General features: G+C 41.7%; 3 protein-coding genes and 1 long non-coding RNA gene across 8 annotated transcripts; 2 read left to right on the top strand and 2 right to left on the bottom strand.

Annotated features, from left to right (window-relative positions):
- The first annotated feature begins 708 nt into the window (after positions 1-708).
- LOC109871967 (zinc finger protein 473 homolog) lies at positions 709-3717 on the top strand. The gene is made up of 2 exons (XM_020463021.2): positions 709-1485; positions 2345-3717. The coding sequence occupies exons 1-2, from the start codon at positions 1209-1211 to the stop codon at positions 3367-3369; spliced, it is 1302 nt and encodes a 433-aa protein (XP_020318610.1). The 5' UTR covers positions 709-1208; the 3' UTR covers positions 3370-3717.
- On the bottom strand, positions 2098-22974 carry LOC109871961 (nectin-4-like). 5 transcript variants are annotated; one of them, XM_020463013.2, is made up of 11 exons: positions 22578-22974; positions 21743-21940; positions 21448-21615; positions 20965-21243; positions 20758-20875; positions 15755-15906; positions 15331-15496; positions 15167-15242; positions 14980-15042; positions 14681-14893; positions 13560-14598 (listed from the first exon to the last, which is right to left on the bottom strand). In XM_020463013.2, exons 1-11 carry the CDS (start codon positions 22639-22641, stop codon positions 14248-14250), a joined length of 1848 nt encoding a protein of 615 aa, XP_020318602.1. In that variant the 5' UTR covers positions 22642-22974; the 3' UTR covers positions 13560-14247. The 5 variants fall into 5 exon arrangements, with proteins under 5 accessions (XP_031662323.1, XP_020318602.1, XP_020318603.1 ...); XM_020463014.2 differs by having other exon boundaries at positions 21743-21937; XM_031806463.1 differs by lacking the exons at positions 13560-14598; positions 22578-22974 and adding an exon at positions 2098-5672 and having other exon boundaries at positions 21743-22554.
- LOC109871970 (uncharacterized) lies at positions 6960-9083 on the bottom strand. Its single transcript, XR_002252383.2, has 3 exons — positions 8052-9083; positions 7669-7833; positions 6960-7532 (listed from the first exon to the last, which is right to left on the bottom strand). It is a non-coding gene; the product is annotated as an uncharacterized LOC109871970 (long non-coding RNA).
- Positions 10138-12883, top strand: LOC109871968 (zinc finger protein 473 homolog). The gene is made up of 3 exons (XM_031806474.1): positions 10138-10318; positions 10430-10667; positions 11745-12883. Exons 1-3 carry the CDS (start codon positions 10271-10273, stop codon positions 12692-12694), a joined length of 1236 nt encoding a protein of 411 aa, XP_031662334.1. The 5' UTR covers positions 10138-10270; the 3' UTR covers positions 12695-12883.
- Positions 22975-23091: the final 117 nt, after the last annotated feature.

Genomic DNA, 23091 nt, shown 5'->3' with positions numbered 1-23091 from the left:
TGCTTGGCTCACTCCACACAAATTTATGGTGACCAATAAAGTAAAGGAGATCTCCTTTAAGATTATCCATAGATTCTATCCGTGTAATAGCTTGATTTCTAAATATATACCTGGATGTTACCAGTGAATGCAGTTTTTGTGAACTAGAAACTGAATCTATTGAACACTTATTCTGTCATTGTTTATATAGTGAAGTGTTCTGGACTGATGTAAAACTATATCTTGGCCTCAAATTGCATACAACCATAGAAATGTTTACGTTTGACATATTATTTTACTACACTGATTCCACAATTGAATGTGAGTATGTCATAAATTTCTTTATTTTATTAGGAAAACATTTCGTACACAAATCAAAATTTATGAAGAAAAAGCCCCTTTTCTTAATTTTTAAATCTGATTTGGAAAACTATTTAGAGTCTTTAAAACGTATACAAAACAAAATGTCAAAAAAATGTATTTGCTATATGTCTGTATTTGAATTGATATAATGTGGATTATTTTTATTTATTTTTGGATTCGTTTTATTTTAGTTTATGTTTTGCATGTTACTGTTAATAAAAAATAAAATGTCCTTGTCGGAGTTTACCCAGAATACGCCGAGCGGCCCATTGCCAACGTACACCGTGTGTTAACAGATATTCTTTTTGAGGAGATAAGAAACTCCTTTGTAATCAATTAACGGCCGCGCGGGGCATTCTGGGTGATTCTGGGACAAGACGAGCTCTCCTACAAGGAGTGAATGGGAGTCAATTGGGCGCTAGCTCAAAAACCCAACATTAGCATGAATTTTGTAAACAAGAAGTACGATATCAATAACAAATCCGAGACGTGAGATAATTAACTTATTATCTGTAATATCGTATAGCTTTGGAATCGGGACACTGTACTTTTAAGGAAAATAGGCAAGTTTCTCGACTCATAACCTGACTTTGAGAATGGAACGTGACGATGAGTTTAGCAACCACATGACGCAGAATGACAACTTAAACGCGATTGGGCGACAGTCTACCTCCATTCATTTCCAAATGAGATTCCCATCTCCTCCTTTCTCTATTATCGCTGGTATTATTACGATTCCTTAAAAGTATATCCGCTCCTCCCCTCAGTTTGTTTTCGCGGAAGTAAAATCCATCAGCGATAGCTATCCGACTATTGTATTTTCCTACTGAACATTATCTTTAGAAACATAACACTGGTCCGATAAAATGTTGTTCCAGGAGAATATGACCAACTGTGTTACTTTTCAGACCAAATTATCATCCGTTATGGATGTGTTGGCCAAAGCTGCAGTGACCGAAATAAGTAAATTGTTCGATGATGGATTTGCTGTGTTACGCTTGGAAATGTGCCACAGAGAAAATGAAATTGAAGCCTTGAAAAGAAAATTATTCATGGAGAACGAACGGCAAGCGACGAGTTCAAAACAGAGAGAACCAGGCAATTCTTTCACATGCTCTTCGTCTTCCAGAAGGACAGAGCAGGGTAAGCCTGCGCGTGCTTGCTTACTGTACTAGCTAACTAGGTTGACTTATCTATAATGTGTTGTTGTCCAGTGTCCATCTCAACTCGGGTCAATTCTTCAAGAACATATCAAATACAGTATTAACAACATAACTGACAATAATTTAGCTCAATGCCTATCTATTGTACATATTGCCAGGAAACCCAACGTTTAATTGCATTGAATTCTGTTGGGCAGAAATGAGTTTTTGAGTCAGGGCAGTTTCCTCTCACGACCTCTGTTGAATACAATTATATTTTAACCTACTTTATCGGTTGTCCGTGCAGTTGGTCTTTTTGGCGTTAGGAATGTGACAATATATCCACAGAAAATTATGATTACATCAACTTTACAAAGCTCTGGTAGTGGGTTCAGATTTCTATCACCTGAAGCACATAACCATGTAAGCACGAGCTCGGCAAGTATGCATGCATCTCATGAATGTATTTTATTATCTTGTGCACATGCTTCAGGTGATAGATATCCGAATGCACTGCCAGTGCTTTAGAAAAGTTGATGTAATTATACTTTCCTGTGGATATATTGCCTCACATGACCTACCTCCAAAAGGAGCAACCTCACAGACAAATATCAACAAGTTCAAAATGAATTTTATTCAACATTCTGACTTGGAGAAGTTGTGAAGGGAAACTTTCCAGATTCAAACACTCATTTCTGCCCTACATAGAATTCAATGCAATCAGGTTCCCAGGCAAGTGTAGATAATGGGTCTCAGTTCTATTGTTGACCTTTGTTAAGTTGTCCAGTACACTCTCAACTTTGTTTTACAGTGCTTATGACATATAGCTACTGACAGTTCAGTTAAACCTTCCCTTTCAGGGTCCAAGGGGTCTGATGAGGATGCTGGTGAAAGGACTTCATTTGAGCAGACCGCCAGGGACAAAGCGATCACACCTAAAGACAAACAACTGGATCAAAATAGACCACAGCCACCTGCAGAATCAGTAGAGGGGCTCAATGAACAGTACAGGTCTGGCCAGCGAGAGAAGGGTAGTGCACTAGAGTTTGTGAAGACAGAGCACGAGGAGGAGTATGACATTATTTCACTACATACATCAGGAAGTGAACATGGCACAGAGCTATCAGATCATCAGGAAACTGAGTTTGCCATGGATGACCGAGAGAGTCAGCTGTGGGCGTCTGTATCAGAGATCAACTGTGACTCTGAGGGTCCTGATTGCTCTTATGGTACAGAACAATATAGACAGGATCTCAATACAGACATACAGCTTATTCAAAGTGCAGTGCAGGGTCTGGATAGCGATCCATCATCAGAGATGGGGTACATAAACAGAATAATGAAAGAAGAGATGCGAGTACAGTCTGGTTGGAATGACCAAAGAAGGACCCCTATAGATTTGGTTCAGGCACAACCAGGTCAGCACAGAGAGCAAACTATGCACCCAGAGAGAAGGGAGGATGGGACAACTACCAGAGTGCCGTCAGACAAACAAACACGAACCAATGAGGGTGCAGCATATTCCAACGTTTGGCTAAACAATGTATTCTCGCTTACCCCAAATGGTTTCAACTCAGCAAAGGTAGCCTCAAGGAGTACCCCAGCAAGAGAGAAGTGGTTTGTTTGCACCTTTTGCGGAAAGAGCTTTGACAGGGTCAGTCACTTGGAGATGCATCAACGGATTCATACAGGAGAGAAACCGTACAACTGTGTGACATGTGGGAGGTGTTTTGCTCAGCAGAGTAATCTCCGCACACATCAGCGAGTACACCGGGGCCTCAGAACAAAGCAAACGAAAAGTAATCACAATGACGAGACGATTAAGAACATTCTAGAGAAACCAGCTGGGGCCCGTCCCACACATTATGAAACACAACCTCATTAATATAAACTTTTTCTAATGACTGAGAACAGAGAGTTCCTGAGAAGACAGTCAAGACACTCGTGCAAAAAGCCGCAGGATGCTACTTTTGTCTTCCTATTCTGTAAAGTGAGAGCAGTGCGACCCTACCACAACTGTTACACTAGTGGTGCTAATATACTGTAGGGAGTTAAAGTTACAGGTTTACATCCTCCTGCTTGTATATTTTAAAAGGAACAGTTATCAAGAGGTGGATCTCCATCGTCTTTTAAGTTTTTGTAGGACTATGCCAGAGACAACACATCTGGAGAGAAAATACAATGCATGTGCTTTTATCAATGCATACATTTTTATGAATAAACATGAACATTCTCTGAACTTTGAGCCCTTGTTGTTGTTGAAATACACTGAGAATACAAAACATTAACACCTGCTCTTTCCATAATAATAATAATACTTTATACCATTTCTATAGCGCTTTTCATAGAATCTCAGTGCTTCAAGAGCAACAAAAAAAACACGCAATATGTGATGATAGGTGAACCAATAGAGGCCAAGTCTTTGAAAGCTGCATCCTCTGAAGATGGAGAGGGTCAGTTCATGGCTTGAGCGGAGAGAGCTGTTCAGAGGATGGTGATGGAGTCTGTTGGTGAACTTGTAGAGGGCACGTCTGGGAACCAGCCTGACTCTTATAGCCACGGGTCTTCTTCTCTTCCAGTCTGTAGAGCACCCACTTGGGTGATGCCTCAGCAGCTCTGGACACCAGAAAGTACACCACACAATGTTCAGAATAGTAGCCAGTCGTCCTCACTACGAGCGCTCTGTCTTAGCACTAATATATTCCTGCATCTCCCATTCCTCTCACGCTTCAGGCGACTCCTAAAAAAAATTCTCAGAAGATCGGGAATTGGCAGCCAGGAGAAACAAAAAAGCTGGTAATGTGTCCAGATGCATTTTTTAAACAAAAATATTAGCCAGCTAGCTAGAAAGCCAAACAAAAAATTGTTAACCTGTCAGTAAATCTGCAAATTCGTGGCCCTAAAACACTAGATATACAGGTACCAGTCACAAGTTTGGTCACGCCTACTCATTCCAGGGTTTACTATTTTCTACATTGTAAAATAATAGTGAGACATCAAAACTATGAAATAACACATATGGAATCATGTAGTAACCCAAAAAAGTGTTAAATCAAAATGTTTTATATTTGAGATTCTTCAAAGTAGCCAGCCTTTGCCTTGACAGCTTTGCACACTCTTGGCATTCTCTCAACCAGCTTCACCTGGAATGGTGAGGCTAGGGCACCATGTCAACTATAGAACATGACAGACTGCGATCCCTTATTGATGTCACTTGTTAAAGAGACAGGTTAAAGAAGGATTTTTAAGCCTTGAGACGTGTATTTAGAGGGTGAATGAACAAGACATTTGATATTTATGCCCTTCTTTGAGAGGCATTTCAAAATCTCCCTGGTATTTGTGGTTGAATCTGTGTTTGAAATTCACTGCTAGACTGAGGAACCTTGCATATAATTGTGTGGTATGAGGTAGTCATTTAAAAACCACAGTGTTACACACAGAGTCCATGCAACGTATGTGACTTGTTAAGCAGATTTTTTGTCCTGAACTTATTTAGGCTCGCTATAACAAGGGGTTGAAACCTTTTTCACTCAAGACATTTAAGCTTTTCATTAAACTTTTTTTTAAATCAAAAAACATAATTCTACTTTGACATGGGATATTGTCTGTAGGCCAGTGACAAAAAAAATCTAAATTGAATCCATTTGTAATAACCCTGTAACACAACAAATCAAGGGGTGTGAATACTTTCTGAAGGCACTGTATACAAGAAGCCCATGCTGATGTAAAAAAAAGAGGAAAAAGTAAACCTAAAAATGGCAATTAATGTGAACATGAGGTTGCCAAACACTCACTTCAGTCCAACTGTATCCAAGTTCAGTTCACAGGAGTGAGTAGCAGGCCTCCATGACCATTGGGTTAGGGTAGAGCTGAGGGCAGTTCCCTTTTCAACCAACTCCTTTCACCCCTGTCTAGATATTCTGTCCTCCGGGGTGTAGGAGGATGTTGTTGGAGTGTGGTTTTGGCCGCAGAAACCCATTGTTGTGGTTGGGGAGTGCCTCTGAGATCTGGTAAGAACTGGTGTCACAGTCAGCCTCATCAACCTCCAGCACGTCCTGTCTGTGGCCCCAGTCGCCCCTTCGGTCACACCCTCCCTCTGGCCACCCAGGTCACTGAACATTGGGGGGGATGTCTGTGGGCCACACACTGCCATCCTGGTCCTGGGGACGAGGAAGGAAGGCCAGAGTCCTGAAAAATAGAGAGCCACATATTGCGAGGCATTAAGATAAACAGATAGGACTTTCAGTTATGACAGAGTAAATTTAGTGTGCATTTTCAAACAGCCCCCCTCATACTCTCTCTGCACTCGCACTAGCTAGATTGGTACAGGACAGGGCGGTCTAGGTAGTCCAAATCACCCTCACGAACCGTCCCCCACTTCCCACCAAGGGTGGATTGACTGCCTTTGTAGATGGGATGGTCCTAACGAGAGGGATCACAATAATCCACAGATTAAACATCAATGAATTAATCAGTATGATACTGTACATAATGTTGTAAATGTACAATATTGTTGACGCTTTTATGAACTCTCACCTCAAGGGACATGAGGCTTTTTTTTCCTTCATTCTACTGTCTAGTCTGAGAAGTGTACAGTCTTCATTCTGTGGGTGGGGTGACAAGTAAAGAAAGACAAAAATGATTGCTGGCAGACACTCATTCAAGTAGATGATAACTATTAACTGAAAATGACCCCTCTAAGAAAATGAGAGATGACTGAAAATACGAGTAACAAGTGTTTGAATTGAAAGTACTCTACCTGTCGTCTGGGATCTATGCTGAAAGAGTTGAGTCTTGTGGAGGAGGCCTGTCTGGAGAGTGATGATTTCTAACCTATGAAAGAGCTTTTTAGAAACTAAGGAGGATTTAAGGATAGGGAAAGGGGGTTCCAAGTATTGTGGAAATCAACTCGTGAAGCTCCATCTCTAATGTCCTGTTATTGCGTCTATGGTGTTAGTTAACTAAGATAATAATGACGATGACCAACACCCCAGCAGCCACACCTATAATGATCATCACTAGAGTGTCAAAGATCACTTCCTGCACACTCCGAGATGTCTCTGAGTGAGGGAGTGGAAAGGAAAGAGGGAATGCACACAAAATTGTAAACACATACAACCAAAGGTAGCGATTGCAGTGCCATGTACAGTGGGGCAAAAAAGTATTTAGTCAGCCACCAATTGTGCAAGTTCTCCCACTTAAAAAGATGAGAGGCCTGTAATTTTCATCATAGGTACACTTCAACTTTCACAGACAAAATGAGAAAAAAAAATCTCCAGAAAATCACAATGTAGGATTTTTAATGAATTTATTTGCAAATTATGGTGGAAAATAAGTATTTGGTCACCTACAAACAAGCAAGATTTCTGGCTCTCACAGACCTGTAACTTCTTCTTTAATAGGCTCCTCTGTCCTCCACTCGTTACCTGTATTAATGGCACCTGTTTGAACTTGTTATCAGTATAAAAGACACCTGTCCACAACCTCAAACTGTCACACTCCAAACTCCACTATGGCCAAGACCAAAGAGCTGTCAAAGGACAACAAAGGGCCCCACTGTATATAGGATGCAGGTTTGTTGCAACTTTAGTGAGCTCTGTATTTCAGATCATTATCACAAGTGGGCAGCAATATTACAAATATTACTAATCAGGCATCAAATAAAAAAATTAAGAATGATCACATGCGCCAATACAACAGGTTTCACCTTACAGTGAAACGCTTACTTACAAGCCCTTAACCAACAATGCAGTTAAGAAAAATAAGAAAAATAAATAAATGTAACAAATAATTAAAGAGCAGCAGTAAAATAAATAAGGCACGTGACCAGTGTTTTGTTTTTCTGTTCAGATCTTAGCAAAATACAGGAGTAACTTTGCCCATTTGCCCCTTACCTGTAACTGTGATGTTACATTCTACTTTCCTTTTCCCAACGCCGTTGTTCGCCACATATTCATAAACTCCAGTGTCATTCTATTTCGGGGCTCGGCCAAACAGAAGCCTTGCTCCATCCACAGTCAGGCCATCTGGCAGACCCTTTACCATGTACTGATGATGGAAGGGAAAGGGTGAGGAAAAGGAATAGAGGGGTAGAAAGCGAGAGCAGTAAAGGGGAGAGAGAAAGGTTTTGAGGTTCAACTTGATGTTTTTTGTGAGAGATTAAATGCAGAATCTCCTCCCTCACCTGTTTGTCTTTCAGTTCATCTTTTCCCCTCTCTATCTCACCAAACTCCTGTTCCCCAATTGACATGTTTTGGTCCAGCTCCTCTTCATCCAATACCTTGTCCAGAACATGCATCTCTGTGGACACCTCAATCTCCTCAGCCATGAGGCTGTCCTGGTCAGAATCCTGACATGTCATGAGGAAGAAGGAGAACACATTCTGTATACTGCCATTAACTTACATTGTCAGAGAAACATATGGACTCAGAATCACTTAACCAATAAATTGAGCATCACAAATGTATTTTATTTCAAAGATTGACTGTATTGGAATGGACCTTGGATAAACTACACCACAAAAAAAAACAGACTGAAAGAAAGGGATGGGCTTATGGGGCCACATACCACACAAATCTCTTCAGAGTAAGACAGCACGTCCTTACAGGCAGACCGCCTTCCTCATCCTCCCATTATTCATCCAGAACAGGAGGAGGAGGAAGGCCAGTAGGAGGCAGGACACCACTAGAGGGTGGTAGGGATGAAGAGGACAAAGGACCGAGAGGGAAGAGAGGAGGAATGAGTGAAGAGGAGTGAACCTCTCTTTAAGAATTGGTTCTCTGTGCTTCGGAGTGGAGAGGTGAGGGAGGAGAAGGCGGTGTGGGAGAGGAGGATGTGGTTGATGTTAGCCTGCAGGGCTGGACAGACTGGCAGGAGGAGGGCAGTGATGCACATGAGGTCACAGAGAGGGCCTTAGGCAGCACAGAGGCCTGGAGCAGGAGTCTGTGCTCCATGCTGTCGCTGGTAGTTGGAGTAGAGCCTCCCTGGTGCAGCTTGCTGATCCTGGGCCCCATGAGAATGGAGCAAAGTCAGTGCCTTTATCTCTGGTGGAAGAGAAGTCTACTGACTTTTAGGTCACATGTGCGCAGGAAGTTTACGTTTATTGGAATGTATCTTGTCCTGGAGGCAGAGCTGAGTGATTTCTACTAATGGGCCAGCAACAAAGTCAAAACTGGCTATATATTGTAAAAAATGAATGAAAACAAAAACATGTTTTTTTTTGCTTAACCTTAAGGTTAAGCATAAGGTTAGCAGTTCGGTTAAGGTTAGGTTTAAAATCTGATTTTATGACATTGTGGCTGTGCCAGCTAGTGACTACCCTGCAGAGCTGCCTCCAGTACATAAGTCAGCCCAAAAAATGCCAACCTGCTATTCACACAGCACAGAGAGGGTCCGGGCCTTTTACAGTATATCTAGGACAAACATAAAACACAGTATCTGACTGGCAAGACATTCCAGGTTCATTATTTAAACAGTCCGTGTAAAACATACAAACTGCAGGCGGCAGGTAGCCCAGTGGTTAGAGTGTTTGGTCAGTAACTGAAAGGTTGCTGGATCAAATCCCTGAACTGTCAAGTAAAAAATCTGTTGTTCTGCCACTGAACAAGGCAGTTAACCCACTGTTCCTAGGCTGTCATTGTAAATAAGAATTTGTTCTTAACTGACTTGCCTAGTTAAATAAAACACAAAAATCTATCCCTGTGTTTGAGCCTTTCCCTGAAAAAGTGAGCAGTAACAGTGAAAAAGGTTCACTCAACTCAGATAAAGATTGTTGTTTGGTTGAGTAGCAGTTGTGTGCTTTAGATAACTTGCTCAATAAATGAATGACATCAGTCCAGAATCATAGTATAATGCACCAATGTTGTTCTGGACAGAAAACCAGTCTGAATTGGTGATGATGTTAGATTGGTTCAGGAGACAATAGTACTGTAGTCTGTTCCCTGTGCATTACTACAGTACAGCCCATCAATGTACATACAATGTAATTACATAGATAAACCACTGCCAGACTGGAATATATTGTGCCAATCGAATAATATATTGTAAAAACAGCACAGGGATTAAATCAGAGTTGAAAGGAACACAATCAAGTTGGGCTACCCAGAATAATTGACATGTACATTGAATGGGCATAATGGTAAGTCTTGGGCTCCCGAGTGGCGCAGGAATCTAAGACACTGCATCTCAGTGCAAGAGGTGTCACTGCAGTACCTGGTTCGAATCCATGCTGCATCACATCTGCCGTGATTGGGAGTACCATAGGGCGGCGCACGGTTGGCCCAGCGTCGTCCGGGTTTGGTCGTCATTGTAATTAAGAATTTGTTCTGACTTGCCTAGGTAAATATATTTTTTTTTAATCCCCGAGAGACATTAGCAGGGACGCAAATTTACCCAATAAATCGTGGAAAAACTAATGTGGACAACTAGCTAATACTTTTCTCTCTCTCATATATATATATGTGTGTGTGTGTTTGCGTGTTTAAGATGCGTGTTCGGTGTCCAGAGCAGCAAGACACTGTATTATGTGCCCATGCCATGTATCTGGCTTCAGAAAAGACAGGTGAGCAGGCGGTCTGTTTATGCCCTCTACGGACACCGTAGGACTCTTTAATGATCATATGACCACGCGCTTCTCCCATCCTTTGTTGTCGCGGAAGTAAAGTGGTCAGTGGTAGCTAGCAAAAGTGGTTAACAGTTAACTCAGGCAGTTTACCTTCCCAAAAAGTATACTTAACTGGGTGTGTCTCCCATAGACACCAATGCAATAGCAGCTGGGTCTGACTTCCATGGAAACAGGAGAAAAAAACAGCGAGTCGCTTCCTCTTCCGTCTCTGGTAGTTTGCTATTGTATTGTCTTTTCCGACTGAACATTATCTTTAGAAACATAACACTAGTCAGATAAAATGTTGTTCCAGGAGAATATAACCAATTGTGTTACCTTTCAGACCAAAATAACCTCGGTTATGGATGTGTTAGCCAAAGCTGCGGTGGCAGAAATAAGTAAAATGTTCGATGATGGTTTTACTGTTTTACGCTTGGAAATGTGTCGAAGAGAAAATGAAATCGAAGCGTTAAAAAGAAAATTATTGTTTGTGGAGAACGAACGGCAAAGGACGACGTCCAAAGCGCGAGAAGCAGGCTGTTCTTCAACATGCTCTTTGTCTTCCAGCAGAACAGAGCAGGGTGAGACAGCTCGTGTTTACTATACTCAGCAATATAATACATGGATTTTATTTCTATGACTGTACTAGCTAGCTGTGTTTAGAATGGACCAGTACATGGGCTTGAGGAGACGATACATATGACGAGCACTGACGCCCAGGATCCTTCAATTTAAAGACCCATTAACCAGCTACGTTATAATGTAAAAAAATCAAAAATAAAACACGTTGGGTAGTCAGCAACATATGGAGTTATGCAGAGCAACTACAGTCATTACTGCCCTTACGTAATCCCAAAAAAGGTAAATAAGACCATTTATTTATTTATTTTACCGCATGCGCCAAAACCACCTCCAATAAAATCACTCATTACTACCCTATCGCATGCTGATCCACCAGCATTACAATATTCCGAAAGGGCATTGATTTTAGTGGAAGTACATACCGTGCGTAACGGCAGTAATAATTAGTTGCTCTGCGAAATTCCATATTTTGGTGAGTACAGAACCTATTTTGACGTAACGTTCGCAGAGCTGGTTAATGGGACTTTTGCCTCGTTCTATTGCAAGTCGGAAAAAGAAAACTCTGGAATTTCCGACATGCTAACTGTTGTAGCGATACAAGTGCCGCGTTCAACGAATCAGCAATTCGGAAATGTCCGCGTTTCCTACTTCCGATTAGAATGTTTACGCGGCATTTGAATTGAAGGTTCCTGGGCGTCAGAGGAAAGGTCGTTATATTAAGCTTATCCCCAAGCCCAGGTACTGGTTCAGGTATGCCGTGTTCACATGCTAGTCGGAACTAGGAAACTCGGAAATTTCCAACTTGATGATGCGTTACTACTACCAGTTAGCAAGGTGGACATTTCCGACTTTCCTAGTTCAGACTAGCACTTGAAAGGTGCATTTGAGTAGACCTATCTGAAATGTGTTGCTGTCCATCTCAACTAAAGGGTACATTCTTCAAAAAGATAGTATTAACAATATGACTGACATTTATGCCTAGCTTAGTGTAGATAATTGATTTCAATTGCTCAGTGCTCTCTGAACTGTTACATTGTTTTTGACATTTACTGACAGTTCATTTAAACCTTTCCTAGGGTCCAAGGGGTCTGATAAGGATGCTGGTGAAAGGACTTCATTTGAGCAGACCGCGAGAGACAAAGTGTTCACACCTAAAGATGACCAACTGGATCAAAATAGACCACAGCCACCTAAAGAATCAGTAGTGGGGCTTAATGAACAGTACAGGTCTGGCCAGCAAGAGGAGAAGGGTAGTGGACTAGAATTAGTGGTGAAGACCGAGCAAGAGGAGGAGTATGACGTTATTTCACTACATACATCAGGAAGTGAACATGGCACAGAGAGATCAGATCATCAGGAAACTGAGTTTGCCATGGATGACCGAGAGAGTCAGCTGTGGGCGTCTGTATCAGAGATCAACTGTGACTCTGAGGGTCCTGATTGCTCTTATGGTACAGAACAATATACACAGGATCTCAATACAGACATACAGCTTATTCAAAGTGCAGTGCAGGGTCTGGATAGCGATCCATCATCAGAGATGGGGTACATAAACAGACTAATGAAAGAAGAGATGCGAGCACAGTCTGTTTGGAATGACCGAAGTAGGACCTCTACAGATTTGGTTCAGGCACAACCAGGTCAGCACAGAGAGCAAACTATGCACCCAGAGAGAAGGGAGGATGGAACTACTACCAGAGTGCCATCAGACAAACAAACGCGAGCCAATGAGAGTGGAGCATATTCCAACGTTTGGCTAAACAATGTATTCTCGTTTGCCCCAAATGGTTTCAACTCCCCAAAACTAGCCGCACAGGGAACCCCAGCCGGAGAGAAGCGGTTTGTTTGTACCTACTGCGGAAAGAGCTTTGACTGGGTCAGCCACTTGGAGATGCATCAACGGATTCATACGGGAGAGAAACCGTACAACTGTGTGACGTGTGGGAGGTGTTTTGCTCAGCAGAGTAATCTCCGCACACACCAGCGAGTACACAGGGGTCTCAGAGCAAAGCCAACAGTCTACTGATGGTTATCACCATGAAGAGACAATTAAGAACATTCTAGAGAAACCAGCTGGGGCCCGCCCCACACATTATGAAACAACCTCATTAACCACGTTTCCATCCAGTTTTTATGCGAGGAAAGTCATACCATATTAAAACAAAATCACAGCTGTGATGTTTCAGTGCAATTTCATAAATTCTGACAGATCATTTGTTTGTTCTACCTTTTTGTGTCTGTAAAATGTATTATGTGAGAAATGACAGTGGAAACACCTTTATGCACAAATATTAATATAATAACCATATCAAAGTAAACTTGGAGTCACAATTATATTGTGGGTGGTCCTCCCATACGACTTGGGAAACCATGGTTTATTAGGCTACAGATTAAGTTATGAACTTCACAGCCCAATAGGCAAAAACTAGTTGCATCATTGTTTCCATGTTATTTCAACAACAAAAATGTAATCTGATGACATTGAATCAACCTGGAAAACTGATTGGATTTGCCAAAAGTCATAACTGTAAGGAAATTGTCTTTTTCATCCAACTTTACCTAAATCTAATGACATGGTGACATTTCACAGTAGTTGACATCAACCAAATGTAAATATAAACTAGACGTTGAAATTGTCTATGCCCAGTGGGAAGGTGATGAAAGTGCACGGTGATCTTGATGCTCCTTTCCAATAAATATTGAGGGTCTTATTCTGGTGACCTGATCAACTGCCGTGCTTGACAAATAAAAATATTCATAATCTCATCATGTAGACTACCCTACCCGTACTGTATGTGAGCTGTTGGCTATAGTGCACATGCCACGACCAGAGTAGGCATATTTGCTATATAACGCAACTGTTTTTGTGACCAAACTATCGGTATTGAAAATGTGATGGAAAAGCATTGCACTTTATTCAGTACATGAAAACAAGTCAGTTTGGGGTAAACACTGGTTGGAAATACAAATATTTTATGGGGATTCTAGAATATTCACATGAAAATCTGTCGCAAATTGGATGGAAACCTAGCTATTGACAAATGTTTTCTAATGACAGAACAGAGTTTATGAGAAGAAAGTCAGAAAGCAGCAGTGTTACTTTTGTCTTTCTATTCTGTAAAGTGAGAGCAGTGCGACCCTACCACAACTGTTACACTAGTGGTGCTAATATACTGTAGGGAGGGATCACTTGTAACCTTTTAAAAGGAACAATGATATCAAGAGCCGGATCGCCATCGTCTTTTTAGAACTATGCCAGAGACTAACAATTCTGGAGAAAAAAAACAACAGTGGACATGCTTTTACGAATTAACATGAGAATTTTCTCAAACAGCCCTTTTGATTTTTTTAAATAGAAAGAAACATGAAAATAACATTAACGCACAAGGGTAGGGTATATTTAGTATATCAGAACTATAAGGTTAGCTAAAATGACAGCACAAGCACAACTGATAAGTGCTTAGACAATACTAGGTTTACAGTTGACAAAGTGATGCTGCAATTTAACAGGCCTCCATGACCATTGAGTTAGGGTGGAGCAGAGGGCAGTTCCTTTTTCAACAAACTCCTTTCACCCGTCTAGATGTTCTGTCCTCTGGGGTGTAGGAGGATGGCGTTGGAGTGTGGTTTGGGCCGCAGGAACCCGTTGCTGTAGTGGAAGTGGTTGGAGAGTGCCTCTGAGATCTGGTATGAACTGGTGTCAAAGTCAGCCTCGTCAACCTCCAGCACGTCCTGTCTGTCGCTCCAGTCTTCCCCTTCCGTCATGACTTCCCTCTGGCCACCCAGGTTGCTGAGCATTGAGGGGATGTCTGTGGGCCCCACACTGCCATCATGATCCTGGGGCTTCATGGGGACAAGGGAGGAAGGAAGGCCAGAGTCCTGAGAAATAGAGAGCCACATATTGTGTGGCATTGAGAGAAACAGATAGGCCTTTCAGTTATTACAGAGTAAACTTAGTCTGCATTTTCAAACTTTCACGCATCCTCTTCCTCTCTCGGACACAAATACACACCAGGGACATATTGCTGCTCTTTAGGTACGACTCCACCCTTCGTCTGCGCTCTTCCCTTTCTCCCTCCATCTCAGCCCCCCTCATACTCTCTCTGCACTCGCGCCAGCTAGATTGGTACAGGATGGGGCGGCCTAGGTAGTCCAAATCACCCTCACGAACCGTCCCCCACTTCCCACCAAGGGTGGATTGACTGCCTTTGTAGATGGGATGGTCCTAACGAGAGGGATCACAATAATCCACAGATTAAACATCAATGAATAAATCAGTATGATATTGTCGAAGCTTTTATGAACTCTCACCTCAAGGGACATTAGGCTTTTTTTCATTCTACTGTCTAGTCTGAGTAGTGTACAGTCTTCATTCTGTGGGTGGGGTGAAAAGTAGAGAAAGACCAAAATTATTGCTGGCAGACTCATTCACAAGATGACGATAACTAATAACTGAAAATAAGAGCAAACAAGCGTTCGAATTTAAAGTACTCTTCACCTGTCCTCTGGGGTCTGTGCTGACAGAGTTGAGTCTCCTGGAGGAGGCCTGTCTGGAGAGAGTGTTGATTTCTAACCTGTGAAAGAGAGCATTTCAGAAACAGGGGGATTTGAGTATTTAAGGATAGGGAGGGGGGGTTCAAAGTATTATGGAAATCAACTCACATCCTTTTGCTAAGCGCCATCTCTAATTTGCTGTTTTTGCGTTTGTGGTATCGGTTGACTAAAATGATGACGATGATCATGACGATGACCAACACCCCAGCAGCCACACCTATAATGATCATCACTAGAGTGTCAAAGATCACTTTCTGCACACTCCGAGATGTCTCTGAGTGAGGGAGTGGAAAGGAAAGAGGGAATGAACACAAAATTGTAAACACAAAAAAACAAAGGTAACGATTGCAGTGCCATGTATATAGGATGCAGTTTTTTTTCCTCAAATTTTAGTGAGATCTATATTTCAGATTATTATCACAAGGGGGAAGCAATGTTACAAATATTACCAATCCGGTGGTGTGACCAGTGTCATGTTTTTCTGTTCAGATCTCCCCAAAATACGGGAATAACTTTGTCTATTTCCCCTTACCTGTAACTGTGATGTTACATTCTACTTTCCTTTTCCCAACGCCGTTGTTCACCACACATTCATAAACTCCAGTGTCATTCTGTCTCAGGGCTCGGCCAAACAGAAGCCTTGCTCCATCCACAGTCAGGCCATCTGGCAGAGCCTTACCATCCCTGCAGATGGAGACAAATGTACACACATACAGGGGATTAAAGAATAGCAGAAAACAGGAATGCCCACATTAATACTAATCCTCTCAACAATGTACTCATGTAACCTGGGGCAGAAGGTAGCATAGTGGTTAGGTCATTGGGCTAGTAGCCGAAAGGTTGCTAGATCAAATCCCTGAGCTGACAAGGTAAAAATCTGTCGTTCTGCCCCTGAACAAGGCAGTTAACCCACTGTTCCTATACCGTCATTGTAAATAAGAATGTCCTTAACTCACATGCCTATTTAAATAAATAAAAAATAAAAACATACTCATCATGACTCGTGGAATAGCAGACTCACTGCATGAAACAATGGCTATGTCCATGAAGGCAGACACCGTGGGTACCCTTAACAAAAAAAGATTGCAGCTATTCTGCAATTACTGCCTACAATATTCAACTGCAGTTTCAAAACTCCAATTCTTTGTAAGGGCAGGGTTTCTCAGTTCAACAGTTAACACAAATCATGAAAAAACAAACATTAAAAGCCTTTTGTTCAACTAGACACTACCAGATTTAAAGCTCTGACAAGAATGTCAGGTAAGCCACAGTAGTAGCCTGTAAGTAAATCAAAACAATAGGTCAGTGTGCGTTGGTTAGGTGTTTTAGTCAGTGTTGTACTCGAGACCACATATTGAGTGTCTCAGTCCACACACCACATATTGAGTCTCAGTGTCGGATACATTTGTACTCGATCTTGACTAGGTGAGGACAGTGAGGACTCTAATTTCTTCCGGAGACCTGGTTTTGGCATGGAGTAGCTCACAGAAGAATGACATCAGTAGCGTAGGAAAGACGTTTCAACTTATGATATTGACCAGTAAATGCCAACTAAGGCAAGAATGGGTATGCAAATAAGGAATTGAACAAGTTTAGTCCAAAGCGTTGGTTAGTAGGCTATTTGTGATGCGCAATTGTCATCATGAACTGTTTGCATCAGGGGTGTATGCATGGATGGGCCTGGTTGGACACAGGCCCACCCACTAGGGAGCCAGGCCCTGACAGGCCCACCCAATCAGACTGATGTGGTTTAAGCATTTTTGTGGACTTAGATCATCACATTTTTGTCCTTCTATTAAAAAAAAAATGATTTTGAGAGTGTTAATCTGAAAAATCTATAGGAAAAACATTTTTTTTTAAACATAGGAAAACATAGAATGTTTCACACAGGGGTGTTTTTACTTTGCTGGGCGGGCCATTTGGGAACTTTTTTGACAAAATTAGACTACACCACTGCATAGGACCGATAGAAAGACAGCAGTCACACACAGCATGTTTGGGATAAGCAGTCCATAAACTCAGACATAATAAGCCAGTAGGTCCCAATCAGAATACAAAATCACAACCATTAAGCATTTCCCAATGGAAACGTACAACTACTACTTCCCATTGCAAAGAAATTCACGTTTAGCACACAAAGTAACCGGTGACCTTAAGTTTACAGTGGAACTGACAGCATTTTAACTACTTTGCAGATATGAAACAAACAGACAATCATAATCAGTAAAACATACAACATTCCCAGTTGTTGCTACAAAATCAACTTTATAAGAGGTTTTAAAAATAGGTTATATTTGACTCAATGTTCCAAGATGTGCACAAAGGCATTGTTGGCAGAATAGATGGACGCAGTTCAATGCATGATTAATATAATTCACGAATACTTCTTTGTCATCTAAAAAATATTGCTATCAGGTTGTAAATTACAGCTGGCCTGTACATTGTTTGCTGCCACCATTCGGGATGCACCATTTCAGTTTCAATGACTCAATATTCTGGACAAAAACTGAGAGATGTAACTAAGGATAGGAATGTCAAGACAATCAAACTAGGATGAGAAATGATCACAAGTCAGTCATAATGTGGCTAATAGGCTAGTGTATCTATTTATGTATCAAGCTAAAAACCCGGAGCCTAACGTTAGCTAGATAGCTAGCTGCTAGGAGGATGTCATGTCATGTCCTGGAGGAGTTGGTGAGTGACTTTTCCCCCTCATTGTTTTTCGGTGACTATACATACACAACTAGAGATGCAGGTGTCATTTGGTTAGCTAGCAAGAACTTGAATGACTATTATACAGTTAGCATATCTCCTTCGTTCACAAATTTACTCTGGCTATCTACTCCGATGTCAGAGCACTCTCGTCTAAGAGTGCCAGAGCACAAAACAACTGATAAATTTACGAACTTGCAACACCCCCTGAATTTGACCGGTGTCAGTAAATGTAGGCAAAAAAAGTTATAATTAGTCAAGAACGTTCTAGATAACATGTAAAGAGCCTAACCAGCTCTTCTTTAGCGAGTAAAATGGTCATTTTTTCTCTCATTTGTGTCGAAGTAGCAAGCTAGCCAACTTTACCCAGTTAGCTTGGGTGCTTTGTTGGGACAAGCAGGCAAGCTGCAGAAGGACGAGGAGGCTACAATTTCCCATCGTTTATCAGTGCAATTTTGACGGTCAACTAGCTGAAAAAGTTTGACAGGGTTTTTAATGCTCCTTCATTAGATTCTAGCTCATCTTGCTCTTGTTAGCATTAGTTGTTGATCTTGTTGATGTGCATAACAAGAGAGAGAGCCTACCATTTCATGGTTGTTTGATCAATAGGACTATAAAGTTCCCACATGTAAGAGGACTCGTGGAGTTTACATTTTTGCAAAAATCCTTTCAGGTGGCTTTTGGCGAATGCATTCTAATGATCTAAAGTCGCACTGTTGCGACTGCCTGTAAACACACAGTCCAGTTCAAAGTGAATGATGGCAGGCCCGTGTGGTAAATGGTTTGTTTACATAAAGGCCTACTGTAGCTCTGATTGGCTATAGAGCACCGGTCTGTGTAGACTCCAGTCCTGGACAAGACAGGTGTTTTTATTCAGTGTTATTTCGTGCAGTGTCTATTAATTGTCCAAACGCGTGGCCGCCTTCCATCTCTATATTGCTATAGAATTTTCACAAATGCCGTAGACAACATAATTCCCAAACATTCTAAGAATGTATGAAAACGTGAAAATTACCATATCTAAGTGTTAGAAAACGTTTTAAAAGTGTGGTATTCTTCCTGGGAGTGTATATGAACATATTTTAATCAAATTTCATGATGCTAAAATGCTGTCAGTTCCACTTTAAATGTAACAATGTTTCACACACAAGCTATTTTCAAAGAGATGACTAACATCAAAGTGCGCTGCAATAAACCCAGTTCCACTCACCAGATGATGAACATTTGAAACTTAACTTCTTGTTTAAAGTTATTCTTGAAAAGGGAGAAGCTACCAAATTAGCAACAACATCCTCTTTGATAACACCTGCTGCAGCCGCTACAAACTAGTTAGAGAAGGCATACGTTTTTTTGTAAAAACGGTCCCTTCCATTAAGTCAAAATGTGATTGGTTGGTTCCACTGTCACTCCACAAAATGTTGCCCTAATACAGTTGAATGGCAGATGTCTTTATCTACTGTTTATTCTTATGGCCTAGTCAATGGCTGATTTAGCTAGCTAGATTTATCTCCCAAGAGACCTGCAAAGAAAAATCCTGATTGGATCTTTTTTTTCTCTTCAGTGTTAACCCTTTCCAACACAAACTGAAGAGATTAGATCAGAACATTATTGAAAATAATAATATAATTATATTATTATAATTATTTTATAAATCCTTAGCCCTTCTATGAAGGCGTAGAAGGCCAATTGTTCCCCACTGTGTTTGGGTTAGTAATAATTTGTAGAGTGGCTATATTTTCCCTCAGAATACATTTTTTCACTATTCTGAATGTCTAAAGAATCTATATGTTGTTCTGAAATATGAACGCAGAAATACTAGATCTTTTTTACTCTTATTATGGTGGTGATTTGACAAATTACAATCATGGTCTTGAATTGGACTCGCATTTTTCTGATCTCGGTCTCACACGGCCCCTTGTCCCCCTCCCAGTGTCGGTCTTGACTTGGACTCGATTTGCTCCAGTCTTGGTCTTGAATCGGTCTCGCTTTAGGTGGTCTCGAACACAACACTGGTTTTAGATAAATGCATTTTCGTTGTATCATGTTGAACACAAAGGGAAACCAACCATTTGCATTCACTTGTAAAATCAGTTTAATTGCTGCTCCTATTGATCTAAATAGGAAATGCCGCTTGGCCTGGGATTTGAGCCTACTATGAAGTAGGGACTATAATAGAGACAAGTATCTGACCCCACCAGGAACTAGGTCCACGGTACCTAGCCGGGTTACCATTTTACTGCTCACCCCAACAAGAAGCTTCTCACATTTCTGTTCTCACTCAGCCCAACCTTCTAACCAATCCTTCATAATGGAATCAACGCCAGAGATTACATCTGACATTGAATATACTTTTTCAATTATATCAAACTACTGCAGAAACAGATTCATTGATTTTTATCATACTGCAATAGTGAGTATTTAATTGGGTGTTCTGTCATTATTGTAATGCTCGCAGAAGAATCTTTAATTATGTGCAGACCCTGTGTCTTACTGCGTATTAGAGTGATATTTGATAAAGTGCTTAAGATGCGCCTCCAACTCTTTCCCCCTCCCTCCTTGGCTCCCTCACTCATGCGAAAATGTCTCTCTCCCAATCGGTTTTCTTATTCTGTAACTGGACACGATGTCTTTTATTTATTCTTGAATGGAACAAGGAGAGAAAGGCACCCTCCTAATTGACATACTCTTCTTTGTGTGTGTGTATATTTTTCACACCAGTATTTGTATAGTATATTTTATAATGCAGATTGTGTTACATTAGACAAATAATACATAGACAGAAACAAAGACAGTCAGTCAGACATCCAGACAGACAGGTAATACCTGGTCCAGGTGAAGTTTTTTGGTTTGGGGTTTCCTCCAGACTCACAACGGAGTTCAGCTCCCTTCAGTCCCATGTACCAGTTGCCATCAAAGCCGGTGACAGATGCATCTGGGGGAACTATCAACACAAACAATGTCACTTTAATCCATCCTAGCGTGGCCATCTAGTTACCACCTTCCCATGGTGACAGCTGAGGGTAAACTCACATTGCACCACCAGGCGGTTGCTGATCCTGCGGGGTTGTTCCAGAGCAGGGTGCCAGACCAGGCAGTCCAACCGCATGCCGTTCATGCTCCTCAGGGGGTGCAGGGAGAAATGAGTGGACACGACCCCGCCCTCGGAGCTGCGGTTCTGGGCCTGGCCAGGAAGGTCTGTGTCCCAGGTCAGGCGGGGTGCAGGGCGGGCCACGGAACGGCAGGAGGCAGCCACGCGGAAGGACTGGCCCTCCTCCAGAACCACCGGGTCCAGAGAGGAGATGGGGAAGGCTGGGGGGCAGGGAGGTAGAGGGGCACGGTCAATCTGAGGTATATTAGATTGCATTTTATACAGTTAAAGAGTTTTTAAGTAAGGCTTTGGTTAGTCAGAACTGAGAGAGTTCCTTCGGTGGAAATGGCTATGATGATTATAACAATGAAAATAGTAGCTTGGTTTAGGACGAAAAGGAGGATGGTTAAAGAAATGTGTCTTACTCCACACAGTGAGTGACAGCTTCCTCTCAAAGTTCCCATAGGGGAATGTGCTGATGTGACAGATGTATTTCCCCTCATCAGACTCCTCCGTGGTCAGGATGAGCAGAGCAGAGTTCACCATGGAGCGACGGCTCTCAAACCTCACTCTCCCAGAGTACCGCCCAAACTCTGATACAAAAATGAGACACAGACAGATTTGTTTCTGGTAAACATCAGTCATTGTAGACAAATGCAAGAAAACAACACGATAGTGATTACGTGATGTGTGAGTTGGTGAGGGCATGGTGATACCAACCTGTGTGTCCCTCTGTGCGGTGGGCGGTGATGATATGTTCCTTGGTGCCATCAGGTAGCTCCTTGATCCAGCTGACCTGAACTACCTGCTCGTCCTCCTGAACCTGGTACTGACAGGGCAGCCGCGTTTCACCCTCCGTCAAGGACTGCAATGCAAAGGATGGAGGAGGCTCCACAAACCCACCCCTCACACACACTGCTTTATGAGAGAGCGAGAGACAGAGGAGTGTGTGTGTTTGTGTGTGTTGGAGAAACAGGGTGAGATAATGGGTGTGAGAGTAATGCATAATCATAATAAACAAGAGCAAAAATGTTCCTTTGAAATGTCTGGGGGGGGATAGACAGTCTGTAGTTAATGATTACACCTATTTTACAGACAGGGGAGAGTGGGAAACAGACAGATACACACAGGGACTCAGAGGTAGAGTATGTACCACAAAGCCGTTTAACTTGCTTCTCCTGTTTATGACATTTTCCTTTACCACATCTCAGTTTGGCAGTCATGCTAAGGCCATTAATACACAAACACACTGAAAATAAGTGCACTTACCACAAAGCAAGCCTACTTTAAACACAGGTATGGGTCCTATACATGCTACAAAAATGTACTCATTACTAATCAATCAAAACAAAAGATGCAGGAAAATAGCCTGTGTTTTTTGTCTTCCAAAGAAGAATGTTACTCTACCAGATTTCTATGGTGAGTGTTGTTCAGTACTTGTCACCACCACTCCCCTTCCGAATAGTGTCATGGAATGCAACAAAAATACACACTCAGATATAAAAGCTATATAAATACATATATTTGTTGTTGAAAACCCATTCCCAAATCTTACCAAATCCCCATAACACCAACCAGGCTGCCTCCCACTGGTTCTGGTCCCAGACAGGTAACTTCATCCCTCGATTCACCAGTTCCTCACAATATCAACGTTGAACTACAAGCTTCTTAATGTTATGAAATAATTCCTTTTCGTAATCTCATTACTAGAAATATGAGAGTAAACTGGTGCCACTTAAAAGTGCAATTGAAGTGTATTGAAGCAAAAAGATTCAGCTCCTAGCGCTGTTTACGGCAGAGGCAGGTAGACGGGCTGTGCGTCAAGTTGGCAGTGTGTCAGGTGTTCACCTCTCTTCGTTTATGCTTCACTAACCAGACTGTTACCATGGTTACTCGATGGATTTGCAGTGTGACCAAAGTCGCCCTAAAAAAAGAAACAATAGTCTCTACAAGCCAGAATGTTTAATAAAATTACATTTACTTTCCCTGTTGTACATGCTGGTTGAGAGAATGCCAAGAGTGTGCAAAGCTGTCATCAAGGCAAAAAGGGTGGCTACTTTGAAGAATCT

This window comes from Oncorhynchus kisutch, linkage group LG27 (genome assembly GCF_002021735.2).
Source record: "Oncorhynchus kisutch isolate 150728-3 linkage group LG27, Okis_V2, whole genome shotgun sequence".
Classification (NCBI taxonomy): Eukaryota; Metazoa; Chordata; class Actinopteri; order Salmoniformes; family Salmonidae; genus Oncorhynchus; species Oncorhynchus kisutch.
This window is presented reverse-complemented; position numbering and strand designations above follow the sequence as displayed.